This window comes from Passer domesticus, chromosome 2 (assembly GCF_036417665.1).
Source record: "Passer domesticus isolate bPasDom1 chromosome 2, bPasDom1.hap1, whole genome shotgun sequence".
In the NCBI taxonomy this organism is placed as follows: Eukaryota; Metazoa; Chordata; class Aves; order Passeriformes; family Passeridae; genus Passer; species Passer domesticus.
This window is the reverse complement of record NC_087475.1, coordinates 41,983,865-41,997,754: the sequence shown is the minus strand read 5'-3', so window position 1 is coordinate 41,997,754 and position 13,890 is coordinate 41,983,865. Positions and strand designations below refer to the sequence as shown.

The following is a 13,890-nucleotide window of genomic DNA, read 5'->3' as shown; positions in this document are numbered from 1 at the left end:
AACAAAGTCAGTAATGTCCAAATGCACTGAACAGAGAGAGGGAGAGGGGAAAGTTTATGGCTTGAGGAATGCACTTTTTCACTCCTTTAAAATGCTCTGGATTGTCAGTTCCTATTAATTTTTTACTTTTTGTTATGTAATATATGAACTGCATAGCTAAAAATCATTCTTGTCCTGGCAGTTTAAAAAAGACATGCAGTAATTTAATTTAATTATTTTTTCCACTACTTAAGAAAAACAATGATAGCACCCCCAGCAAGGACTGGTGATTATTAACTGATGTTCCCAATCTGATGGATTTTTTTTTAGGTGAGACAGAAACATTCCTTTGCTTGCTCTCTTTTGAGGAAGAGGATCTGGTTGCTCATTTTTTAGGCGGCACTTTGTTCTGCACAATGCAGAGCGCCCTGCAAGCTCCTCACTTAATCTCCTGTAACCTACATGCCAGTTTGGGGTGCCCTCCCCAGACCTAGCACTGCCAACAGACCCAGGTGATGACACTCTTATAAGCCTGTCTATGTTCCCTATGTCTGCCTTACTTTTTCAATATTCAGACTCTCAGGAAAACCCTAGCAAACAAGGAAGCTGTCCTTCAGCTGAAGAAAAATAAAGTGGGGACTTTTTCCTTTTGCACAAGTGCTCTAGGCACCCTGGAAATCATAACATGGCAAAGCCAGGAAAGAGTCTCAAGTTGCCCAACTTATGCATGGTAAAATTACAAGAAAAATTACTCCAGGACAAAGGCATGACGACCCTAGCCTGCTTATCCTGGCTGCAGAACAAATGCTGTTGTCATCCAGTGTTTAACTTATGAGGCAATAATGATTACTTGTAATTTTGAGCCTGCAAGAGATAAAATAATATCCTGTATTTCAGACTTGAGAGCAAAACTGTCTGTGAAGGGCTCTTCTGTACATGGCAATATAATAAAAAGTTTGTACATTATAAAAATTCAACTATTTATTAATATTCCAGGCTGATTTGTAGAATGTATGTATGTAGTTCAACAACCTCAGTAGCCTGGGGTTGATCTCTGCTGACTGGAAGCTAGCCAATCTTATTCCAATCTACAAGAAGGATGTGAGGGAAGGCCCAGGGAACTACAGACCTGTTAGTCTTACTTCAGTTCCTGGAAAAGTTGCAGAGAAGATCACACTGGGTACTGTCAAAAGGCATTTAAAGAACAATGCGATCCCCAGGCACAGTCAACACAGGCTCACAAAGGGAAAATCCTGTTTAACTAATTTCATATCCTTCTATTATAAGGTCACCCACCTGGTGGATGAAGGGAAGGTGGGGAGTTTTTCTGCATTTAAGTCAGGGATTTCATAATGTCCCTTACAGCATCCTTCCACACAAGTTGTCCAGCTGTGGGATGAATGGATTCATGGTGTGCTGGTGAAGGACAAAGTCCAAAGGGTTGTACAAAGGGGCCACATATGGATGGTCAATGGTCACCAGTGGTGTTCCCCACCCCTCGTTCCTGGGGGCCAGATCTGTTCAATATCAGCAATCTGATCCTGGACTTGAACACACCATTAGCTGATGACTCCAGCCCAGGAGGTACTGTTGATACACTTCGGGGACAAAAGGTTTTGCAGAGTGATCTCAATACATTGGAGCATTGGGCAATTAATGGGATTAAATTTAATCCCATTAATGGGATTAAATTTAAAAAATCTATGTGCTAGTTTCTGTACCTAGGACAGAGTAATGCTGGGAATAAGTATAAACTGGGAGAGGAGTGGCTGGAGAGCAGCTCTGCAGGAAGGGGTCTGGGGCTGCTGGTCAGCAGCAGGATCAGTGTGAGTCAGCCAAGTGCCCTGGCAGCCAGGAGGGCAAATCCCTTCCAGGAGTGCATAAAACAGAGCATCACCAGCCCTCCAAGAGAGGGGATTATCCCTTCCTTTTTAACACTGTTGTGGTCTCACCCAGAGTGCTGTGTGCAGTGCCAGGTCCACAATTTAAGGTGGATGTTGAGGTCTTTGAATGCAGCAATAGGAGGACAACAGCTAGTGAGAGGGCTGGAAATCATGTCCTGTGAGGAGTGGCTGAGTGCTCTGGGCTTGTCTTGTTTGGAGAAAAGGAGGCTGAGGGGTGATCTCATTGCCCTCTGCAGCCTCCTGAGGAGGGGAAGTTGAAGATGATCTCTTCTCTCTGAAATCCAGCAATAGGATGCGTGGGAATGGCTCAAAGCTGCGCCAGGGAAGGTTCAGACTGGACATTAGGAAAAGCATTTAATAACTGAGAGCATGGTCAAACCCTGGAAGAGGCTTCCTGGAGAGGTGGTTGATGCCCCAAACCTGTGAGTATTTAAGAGGTATTCAGACAAAGCTTTAGTAACACACTTTAACTTTGGGTCAGTTCTGAAGTGTCAGGCAGCTGGACTAGATGGTCAACACAGGTCCCTTCCAAATGAAATAGCCTACTCTAGACACATACTAATATTTCTCCCCTAAATTCTACTTTTATGCCCAAGAATCAAGGAATTTTGCCACAAAAAATGAACCACAAGGGTTGTTTTTCTTTAAAAAATCGACATGAGCACCTTTCTTAAATCCAAGGGAATAAACCATCCCCAGTCCAAGGGAATAAACCCCATATCTGTCAAATGACCCAGCACAAAACTGTGTGATTGTATTGACATGATCAACTTATGAAGAGAAGAAAACAGAAATTAGTCCCACAGCAGCCTGAGGAGCTTTCAAAAACTTTCCAAGTCATAACTTGTTGCAAAGCACAGGAATGAAAAAAAAACGAAAAAAGCAACCCCAAAATCCCCCAAAAAACAACAACAACAACAAAAAACCCAACAAAAAAACCAAACCAAAAAAAAACCAAACAAAAAAAAACAACCAAACAAACAAACAATGGCTGAGTCTTTTGCTCTACTACATAAACTATAAATAGCTAAGAAAGCCAAGTAAGCAAATCCAATGCCAGAACTATGGTGGCAGGAAGACAGAGGTTGAAGAGAAATATAGAATTGTCTTCATATGGATGTTAAAGCTCCTGCCACATCAACAGGCCACAGTATCCTGGAAAACTGGAAGATGCATAAGTTAAGCTGACAGTAAAGGGACTTGCAGTTGCACAAGACAAAGAAGCTGAAAAAAATATACAGGGGAGAAACATAGCATCTCAGATGAATGTTTTCCAATGTCTTATCCTTACAGATTCCAGCCAGCATGAAGAAAATGTCACCATGGAAGAGTATCTTGCATCTTCCCTTACTCTTCAGCCTGGGGGGAACGCTCAGCTGTGCACTATGTCCTTTTAGGTTTAGATCACCAAAGTTGAGATCAGAAGTGCAACATCTTTCTCTGATTTTAGATGAGAAAGATGGTAACAGCTGGACTAGTAACATAAAACATCCTCAGAAGCAGCAGTGTCAGGAGATGAAAGGAGGAGCCTTTCTCTGAAGCCAAAGCAAGTCTGGTTCTCATGCACACTCAGGACACTTTACAACATTCTGGATAAAACAGGGCTTACAAGGGAACGAGTGTATAAATTAGCCCTGCTTGAAGGGTCCTTATGGGCAGACAGAGATTGGGTTTGAGGCTGAAATAATTTCATTTGTCCTAAGCCACCTGCATGGGCTCACCCTGAAGTCCCTGGCAGCAGAGAGGTGTCCCTCAAAGAGGTGTGGATCCACACAGTACATGGCAGCCAAACCTGGCTCTGCTGAAAGCAGCAGGTCTGAGACAGCACAAATGGCTGTTGGACATCACAGCCAGAGGCCACGGCAGCTTCAGCAGGACTGCCCACCCTCAGCAGGGTCACTCACCAGCCTGCCACTTCTGCTGGCCCTCTGGGGAGCGGTGCTTATGCTCTTCAGGAACATCCTCTTCCTCTCCTTCCCAGACTCAGGCCTAGAGGTGTCCTGGCTGTGTTCCTGTCCTTCAACACTCGCTCCAGCCTTCTGGTTATTGCACGACAGTGCACTAAAAAGTTCTGACGGGCCCTGGCCAAACTTTGCCCAAATGGTACTCCCTGGATTCACAAGCAAAGCACTGCTATCAACAAAACAATAGGTGAGCTTCCCATGTCAAGAAACACAATGACCCGAGTTTGGACTCAAGTCTCCTACCTCAGACTTGATTAGATCCTATTTGATAGCTTGGATTGATCTACTTTACCACTACCAACATAATTCCAGTCTGCAAGAGCCCAAAGCACTATGATGGTGGGAAATGTTGCAAAAATCTTTCTTTCCTTTTTCCCTTCTGCTGTCATGTCCTAGGATAACTAGATCACAATATCATGGAGATGGGACTTGGATCTGTAGTCATCCCAGTGTTCCAAAGTGAGCTCTGGCTACAGCCTGACACCACACAGGAGGCTGGCTCACCTTCTTCAGGACCCTGTTTCTTTTCCCTCCTGGGAAGAGAGGAAGGCATCTTGGCACAGAGGTTGAATGGAGCTGTAGCGTGCCCCATGCCCAACGCTGCCGTGCAAACACTGCTTTTCCCACTCCCTCTTCCCTGCCAGTGCTGCTGTGCGTCACCTGAAAGTCAGGGGGTACCAAGGAGGCAGAGAGCAGGCAGGGAGCCATTGCTTCAGCAAATGCATCTGTGGACCCCCTTTTATCCCGCTGGAGCACTAACATCAAAATACACCCTGTTCCCACTGTGACACACATCCAAATGTACATCAAACTCTGAGGTTTTTCTTCTTTCTCCCTCTTTTTTTTTTTTTTTAATATATGTCTGTAAGGTGATTACATCCGGGTTTGTGTCCACACGGCAAAACCAAAGAGCATTCATCAGAAGAATAATGATGCAAATATGGCTTCTTATCCTCCAGTGATTGCCCATCTGGCAAAAAGGTTTAGAAAATGTAACAATAGTTTTGACATAAATAGGAGGAAAGTAAAGACCGGCAGTGTACTTTCCACATCAATGGCAAATATACTACTGATGTGGAAAGTAAACAGCTTCAAACGAGGAGAAACCACTGTGGATAATGCTCCACCTGTGAGCTGCAGGCTTGAATGCCACTGCATGAAAACTGAGGTAGAAAATCCCAAGTTCACCACCTCACATTGCAAAAATAGGTATCAAACGCTGTACCACCTGTGGCTGGATAATATCAGGGGCCAGCTGAAATTCAGAGGATTAAAAAACCCTGTTATGCATTTCAAAAGTTTATGCCCCTGTAGGGATATGGAGCGCTCGCGGTCGGCACACCTGTATTCTACAAGTATTCCTCGAAGCCACCCTCCTGGCGAGGCTCTTGGTGGGGAGGATGGCGCGGGGTCGTGCGGAAAGAGCCGCAAACCCGCAGCTGGGAAGGAGATGCTAAGGACGCGCCTGTCCCGCTCCTGCCATCCCCTCCGGACCCCTGCAGGAGCACCTGCGGCGGAAGGGGCGTCTAACCCCAAATTACAGGGCTGATTTGCGCCGCTGTTTGCTTTCGGGTGTGGTTCATTGCGCCCCTCCGGACCGCGCCGGGTCCGTTCTGCGGTCCCGGGGCGCTGCCGGGGCCGGGCGGGGCGGGGCGGTCCCGGGGCGATGCCGGGAGCTGCCCGTGCTGATTGGGCTGCGCGGCCGCCCCCGCCCCGCTCCGCTCCGCTCGGCTCGGCTCGGCTCGGCTCGGCGCGGCTCGGCTCGGCTCGGCTCCGCTCCGCCCGCTGCCGCCGGGATCCGCCGCCCCGGGCTCCGCCGGGATCCGCCGCGGCTCCGCGCCGCCCGCCGCCTGCTGCCGGGCCCATGGCGAGCACGTCGGCGGAGATCATCGCGTTCCTGCTGACCATCTCGGGATGGGTGCTGGTGTCCTCCACGCTGCCCACCGACTACTGGAAGGTGTCCACCATCGATGGCACGGTCATCACCACCGCCACCTTTTGGGCCAACCTTTGGAAGACCTGCGTGACCGACTCCACCGGCGTCTCCAACTGCAAGGACTTCCCCTCCATGCTGGCGCTGGACGGTCAGGCTCCCGCTGACCCCCACCCCGACACTCCCCGGTGTCCCGGGGCCGCTCCCGGGCGGGCTCGGCGGGGCGGGCGGGAGCGGGCTCGGGGTGCGCCGAGCGGGGCCGGGGGCGGCGGGACCCGAGCGAAGGCGGCTCCCCCGCGGGTTCGCAGGTGCCCCCGTGTCCCCAGGCAGGTGGCAGCGTGCTGCTTGTGCGCACCTGTGGAAGTGGGGGTTTTTCCTCCCAAAAACCCACTAGCTGAGATTATGTTTGGTGCCCAAGTGTCCGGTTTGGGCTCTCGTTCTGTCACTACCTGCCTTTTTTTCCCCATCGGAAGAGTTTGTGTGTGTGGATTTGACACAAGAAGAATGCAGGCAGATTTTTCTTGCCGATCTGTTTTCCGACTGCCGTGACATTCCTCTTTTTTATGGTTTTGCCAGCCATGCAACGGTCGGTGGAGAAGAACAAGCCTTGGCGTCGTTTTGTTTTAATTAATGTTCCTTTGCTGGTTTTGCTAAGTGGTTATTAACTCAGATGTAATTGCTTCATTGATAAATGACAGTGTGAAAGCTCGGGGCAGTCAGGGATGCAAAGGTATGCAGAAGGGATGCATAGCTTTGCTCAGCTTTAAAGGCAGTGCTATTTTGAAGCAAAGCTAAGAGTTTTGCTATAGGGCTTGAAACCAAAGATTGAGTTGGTGCTGTGTTTCTTCCCTCATTAAGGGGCAACATTTTTGCCCTTTAAGGAAGCTGTACTGGGAAACTGGTTCACTGCAGGAAATCACTACAACTAAACTTTTGGTTGATAAATCCACACCAATCATGGCTGATAGAGACAGGAGAAGTGTGTATGACATTGGTTTATAGCTTCAGGAGTGGCTGTAAAGAACGGGAGGAAAGGCTTCTAAAATTATGGCACCTTTTATAAGTTTTTGCAGTTATAAATGAATGCAATATGCAGTTTGCCAGTGCCGTTGATACTCACAAAAGATCATGCCTACTGTTCACAGCCTGGCAAGACATTCCCTTTGCACTGGAGGCTGAGCAGGTATTTTGGTGTAAAAGCTCTGTTTAAGAGGAAAGGAAGGTCTGTTAATCTAATCACTAACAGAGATTAATACTAATTCTAACAGGGATTAATATGAACATGACGTTAATGCCAGTATCAGAAAACCTTTAACCTCTGTATGTAGAAAAGGCTGAAAGAGGCCAAGATGCCAAAACGAGGTAACACAGGCAACCCTTAAGCAGCACTCCTGCAGGATGCTTCCCTCGGGGGGAGAAGTGCTGCTCCCAGACTTTATTTTGACCCAGCCCTGTGGCAGCAGAGGAATTTGCCAGTTCCTCCAAAGGGATAGGAGAGCTGGCTGGCCTCCATTGACATCAGTCACTCTGTGGCAGCAGCTGAGAGTGTAATTTCCAGGACTGGGCAAGGAGCAGGGGTCTCTGTGCAGGCAGGCATGGAGTGATCGTTGGTGCGAAACCTTTTGGATCCCTTGAACCTATTGTTTAGCTGTTCTTTTAGGTCTGGGTGAAGCTGTTTTTAAAGTAAGAAAAGCGCAATTATAAAGTAGGAAGAATTTGGAGCATTTAAATTTTCAAAAACAAGACAACACTTGACAGCAAAATCCTTTCCTTCCTTTCCCCCAAATGCTTGTGCATTGAAACCTTGCATGTTGGGTAGCACATTCCACTTGGTCAAAGAATGAGTTTCTGAGGTGCCTTGTGCACAGTGAAAGAGCCACCAGCTCATTTTGGACAGAAGTGTCACTCGTGGCTTAAAGAATTTGTGTCTCAACAAGTAGACAAGTCTGCCTCAGTCCTTGTCTAGCCTCTTCCTTCCCTCCTCTTCCCCTTTGTCCAGACTTACATGTCCAAGGTGGATCCCATTCCCTGTGACTGGGTATGTGGGAACTTCCTGACTCCATCCTCAGGTGAGGGACTCAGAATACACAAACAGGGCAGATCTGGTTTCTGTTCTCAGGGAAGTGTTTGTGAGCAGAAACAATAACCCTGTAAGGATACATGTAGTGACAATATGTTACTCTCCTCAAAATGGTAGAGCATGACTGAAAAATTCCTAAAAATATTTCTGCTGTCCTAGGGAAATGTGGCTCAGCTCCACTCCTTCGTCACACAGATAGAGAGGATCTGCCTCTCAGAGCAGTTCCTCTTGTACTGAATTTTTTTTTTTTTTTGGTCAAATTGGAAACCTCTGAGGAAGCTGGATTTCTCATCCCAAGAGACTGCTCAGGTCTTCCAGGGGATCAGAGGCAACGTGAGGGGGAAACAAATCGGTGTGACCATGCTTTGAGAAACCTGGTCTGTGTGAGTTGTCCCTGCCCGTGGCACGGGGTAAGAACCAGACGACCTCTGAGGTCCCTCCCTACCCAAACCTCGATGACTCTGTGATTCTACACCAGGAGCTCTCCTGTGGAGTGCAGAAGTCCTTCCTTCTTCAGAAGCAGTGTCATAGTTCAGGTCAGGGGTGTTCAGGAGATGGTTCCTCTTTACCCTTGTCTTGGTTTCTGTCATGGAGTGGGCCTGGACTGTCCTGCCCAGCTTGCAGTGGGATGGCACAGCAGCGGGATTGCCCTGACAGCTTTCAGGCCATCACTCCACACAAATGGCTTCCAGAGAAAATTGTTTGTGGTCACCTTCCACCTTAATGCATTCCTGTAGAAGAAACCAATTTGGCCAGCCCTCATTAAGTGCTGAGCCCCACATTCCTTATGCAAGCAAAAATGCTCTTCCTGTCTGTGGGGCTTAAAGTCATTTTGGGTTTACTTTTTGTGCCACTGGTCATAAGTGGAAATTTTCTGATGAAACCACCTCCCCAAAAGAGGACATATCAGTTTCCATGTTTCCTACAGTGGATCTGATGACCTTTTGCAAGAGAGCTGAACAAAAATTCAATTATGAGCTAAAAGAGGGTATTAGAGCTTAGAAAGACATACAAAAGCAATGGGTGTGTACTTTTGGAAGGAATCTATGCTGAATCTGTAAGGCAACCTCTTACACTTCACGTGATGTAGACTGCAAAATGCCACCAGAGGCATTTATTGTGAAAGTGGCAATCCCCAGAACTTTGCATATATATTTTTTTCCATAGTGTCATATGATATGAGTACATGAATGCCTTCTAAGTCTTTGTAAGCATAAAGCAAGTGTGAGAGCAGTGAGGCAAGAAAGATGAAGCTCTAACAAGATTAATTTCAATGCAAGACAAAACACATTTGTTTGAAACAAAAAAAAAAAAACAAAGAAAACCAACAAAAACAAAAACCACACCACAAAAAAAAACAACCTTGAAATAGGTTTCTCTTGGAATGCTGCTAAACATGACTTTATGAGCAATGCATGTTTGTCTGCTTGTCTGTTTAAAACACATGGCTTTTTGCTGCTTGGGAACTTCATTTGCGTGGTTGGTATGTACATGATAAGTTTCCTGCAGGAGCTGATGCAAATACAGAACATAAACATTTGGGAAAGGGCAGGTTTTAGTCTTGAGTGGAGGAGTGTGAAAAAAATAGTTCCCTTTTGCACTCCTCTTAATTACCATAGTATCACAGAATGTTTTGGGTTACAATGAAGGGACATTAAAGGACATCTAGTTCCAACCTGCCTACCATGGGTAGGGACAATTCCTACTAGTAAAGGTTGCTCAAAGTTGCATCCAAACTTCAACACTTCCAGGGAAGGGACATCCACAGGTTCTCTGGGTTCCCTGTTGCAGTGTCTCACCACCCTCACAGTAAAGAATTTCTTCCAAATATCTAATATCTTCCGAATATCTAACCTAAATCTGCCCTTTTTCAGTTAAAAGGCATTTTCCCTTGTCCTGTCACTACACACTCCTGTAAAAAGTCCTTCTCCAGCTTTCCTGTAGGCCCACTTTAGGTTCTGGAAGGCTGCTGTAAGGTCTGCCGAGATCCTTTTCTTCTTCAAGATGAGCAAGTCCTATAAGTCTTGGTGCCCAATATAATCTTGCTTTCATGAAAGCAAAAAAAGAGTTTTAGTTCCTCTTGGAGCCAAATGTTATACAGAGTTTGAATCTAGGATCTAAGCAATAGGAGGTTTGATTAGGTGAAAAGGTTGATTTCACCCTTTCATGCTTCCTAATGCTCCAGTCAACCTCATGGGACTCCTAGAGCCTTCTGCTTTTCCACAGTACTGGTGTAAATTGGGATTCTTTTTCCTGTATTTTGTTTTAAAAATGTGTGCCAGTTGGCTGATTGCTCTGGTGAACTGAAACAAGTCCTACTATAGCTGGCCTGCCCAATTCAGTGAATTATTTAGTGAGAAAGGTTACTCATTCAGCAGAACTGAGCAGTCCTCCAGTTCATGCTGTTTATAATTGAAAATGATTTCTGAGTGAGTGAGTTAATTATTTCTTGCTGTCTCACTACCCTCTACCTATTTTAAAACTGTGTATTGACCTTCAGGAAAAACTGAATTTCAGCCCTGTGGTTACTAGCAAGTGTTGGATATTTTAGTTGGGGTGAATATTTACTGGTTTTCCTAGGAGGTTCAGACATAAATAAAAGTTTAGAGGACCTCCGGGTAAACATGTTCATGGTTCAGCACTTTAATGTGTCAATTAGCTAACTAACACTGTCAATAAATTGGACCTGTCAGAAATAATAGCTTCCTTTCCAGTCTTCATCTCATGCTTTACCTGTCTGCTACAAGAAATACATTACACACCACCTAAAGCAGCATAAGCCAAGTTTTCCATGCCTACAGCAAAAATTTAGAAAGCAAGGCTGCTGTCTTCAAACCTGTGTCTTGCACAAATCACCCTCTTGCATTCCAACATGTGAGCAGTATGACAGTCACACTTATGCCACTGACTGTGTCTTTCTTGAGCAGGTGGCCTACAGAAAGAAGTCTGTGTGCCAGCAGAGGTAGATAAATGCTGGTAGGTTGTGTTCACAGATGGGCAGCACAGCTCCCAGGTTCAGCAGACCTGCTAAAATGGGGTGTTATGTGCTACAAATTGCTTTGTTGCTCAGAGCTGTGAATCAATGGGGGATTTAAAGCAGTGTTCAAGCATGGGGTGGTCATCCTAGAGCTGACGTACCTTCAGCAGTGGCTAAAGGAGGTGGCAGTAAGGATAGCAGAAGGTGGCCAAGTGTCTGTGGTAGCCATCTGCATCTCAAAGCCCTTCCAGCCAGACATAGACTTCTTCATCAGGAGCGTATCCGGTCTCTTTTTGAGTCTCAGTAAACTCTTAGTGTCCACACATCCTGTAGAAAGGAATTCCACAGCTTCATTTTACAAACAAGCATACCTTTTGTTTTGAATCTGCTGCCTTCTGTTTCCATCAGATGTCCTCTGGTTCCTGCTTTAGTATATTGTTTTCTTACATATTAAAACTTTTATGCAGGATTTGGTGGGGTTTTTTTGTTTATTTATTTTTACATAAAATTTGGTGTAATAGGCAATGACAATGTGGTTTAGCTCTCAACATTTCCACCCACTGGAGATCAAAGCAAAAAGAATGAATGCCCTAATAGTGGGAGTTCATTTTCATTTTAAATGAGATGTAACAACAGGTTATGAAGAAAAACATCTTGTGATGGTTATTCAGCTGTGTAAGATTGCAGCGTTCCACCCCGTAAGCAGCGATATGAGATTATCACAGCCCTTCAATTACAAGATATTCTCAGAAGGGAGAAGAGGCCAAGCAGCCCATTGTCCTGGTGAAGGGTCCTGTCCTGGGAGGTCCCTCTGGGAGCAGTCTTGGGCAGCACAGCCAAATTTCTTGTGGCTGAAGACAGGTGCAAGCTGCTTGTCCAGGTTTAAATACGGCAGCGATTTTCTTTATCCCAAGGGACTACTGCTGTCCATGGAGCTGAGTGCATGGCTGACTTCTTTGCAGATGAGGGTCTTGTGGGCACATCCAAATCAAATCAGTGGCACATCCAGGCAGGCCCAGGACCCCAGCCAGGGTCACTGCCAGCCATATCGCACACGCACAAGTGGACTGATGTAAGACTTGCTTTGAGTGCACAGGGGGGCTCTGCAGCTTGTGACCTGATCAGACCACGTGGAGCTGCTCTTCTAAACCTCATGGGTACAACCTCTTGCAGATGCTATACTCAGTGCCATGGGATAATGTTTTGAAGCCCTGAGTGCCACAGTATCATTCTTATAAGCTGGGTACAGGTGATGATGCCCTGTGAAGGGCACACATCGCCTAGAGAAACACACTCTGTGGTGAAGTGATACTGTTCCAGCCAAAGTCCGATTCCATTTGCAATAGTGAGTGCCTGATGCTGCACAGAGGGAGGGAAACTACAGCAAAACTGCTCATGGTCCCAGTTCTCATATTAGCCTTGCTCTTTCTCTCACAGGTTACATCCAAGCATGCAGAGGATTGATGATCTCCGCTGTCTGCCTGGGGTTCTTCGGTGCCGTTTTTGGACTGGTTGGGATGAAATGTACAAAAGTTGGAGGCTCTGATCAGACTAAAGCAAAAATAGCTTGTTTAGCTGGACTGATTTTCATACTCTCTGGTAAATATACTTTATTTCTATCGGTTTGCATATTTGAAGTCATACCAGAGCTGTTTCTTTCCTGCAGAAACCTGTGCACAATCCGCCATGACTTCGTTGACTTCAGGGCCAGGCCCAAAGCTCTGCTGCCAGCTCCACTGAATGGTTTGTCTTATGCTTTTCAGGGTTGTGCTCTATGACTAGTTGTTCCCTGTATGCAAACAGGATTACGTCTGAGTTCTTTGACCCTTCTTTTGTTGCACAAAAGTAAGTACTTTCCTATACCCATAAATCTTTCAAACAAGTAGACCTTAGGTTTCCTACTGCACACCAGAGCCTGTTTAGACAGAGAGCAGCTGCTTCTCCCCTTGGGCGCAGGAGGAGAGTGGGCTGCAGTTTTACTTAACCACAGTTTCTAACTGGAGCAACCAGGTGCTGAAATTCAATGAACAAACACTTTGCTGCACAGTGATGGCTCTGCAATCCATGTGCCCAGCTCTACCACGGGCTGGCAGGGCAGCTGGGGCTCATTGGGAATGGAGCCTGCCTGGGTGCCAGAGGTGCAGCAAAAGGATTGCACAAGACACAGGGGCTCATTAGGTGCATCATTCGATAGGGAAGGAACAAAAGTATTGCCTTGAGCCTTTGATAGTAGGTGGCTTCCATAAAGGTGTTGAGCACCGTGCAATCTCGATCCCTCTTGAGGAGAGATTTCTTCAAACTTGGTGGAATTTTGCTGACAAATTTTCAGAAATTTGGATCATAAACCTTTTCAAAACCCATGATCTTTAGAGCACTAGCATAAATACTTAAATTCTCAGGACCTGCAAAAGCAGCAATCCACAAAACAACGCTTGGATTTTGGAATGACATTCTTAACTACCAAGTCTGAAAATGTTGGCTGTAAATTATAGCATCGGAGACTCCTGTTTTGCCTTCATATGTGATGTAAACTGTTTTTAAAGGCAAGGATTTTAAAGTATTCTTGGCAGTGATTCCAGAATATGCCAAACGTAGGGTGTACATTTCCCTGATACTCAAGTAAGGGATCGGTAAGGAAACCTGAGCCTTTATGTTTCACTTTGACAGAAAGAAAATAGTCTGAATAAATAACACTAAAGGGATCTACATTTGCCGTAGGGTTGACACTGCTTTTTCTATCTTGAAACAGTATTAGTTTTCTCCATACAATCTTGTATTAGTTTTCTCTGTAATTCCCCTATACTTTCTGCCTATTTGATGTAGAGAAGACAGGCTCGAAAGGCCACCATAAGAAAGAAGGATGTGAGGTTCTTTGAAGAAAATGGAGCCTGGCTATATAGACAGAAGTTAATTATTCATCAGGCTTACTGTTCTTAGTGAAAAATGCCATGATTGCTGCCAGAAGTCCTTTTCTTACACTGTATTCCTACCCTCATGTGTTGCAATAGAGCAGGCAGACCTCACAATGGAATTTTACTGTGAAGGAATGAGAA

At 45.8% G+C, this 13,890-nt stretch overlaps 1 protein-coding gene across 2 annotated transcripts in view; it reads left to right on the top strand.

Annotated features, from left to right (window-relative positions):
• The window catches only part of CLDN10 (claudin 10), a 53,677-nt gene that overhangs the window by 35,427 nt on the left and 4,360 nt on the right, over positions 1 to 13,890 (top strand). Inside the window, exons 1-3 of one of the 2 annotated variants that reach the window (XM_064408437.1) lie at positions 5,627 to 5,931; positions 12,275 to 12,436; positions 12,601 to 12,682. In XM_064408437.1, coding sequence (XP_064264507.1) covers positions 5,712 to 5,931; positions 12,275 to 12,436; positions 12,601 to 12,682 — 464 coding nt within the window. In that variant the 5' untranslated portion in view covers positions 5,627 to 5,711. Of the gene's footprint in view, positions 1 to 5,626; positions 5,932 to 12,274; positions 12,437 to 12,600; positions 12,683 to 13,890 lie in introns of those variants that run through there. The other variant, XM_064408438.1, reaches the window with a different exon arrangement.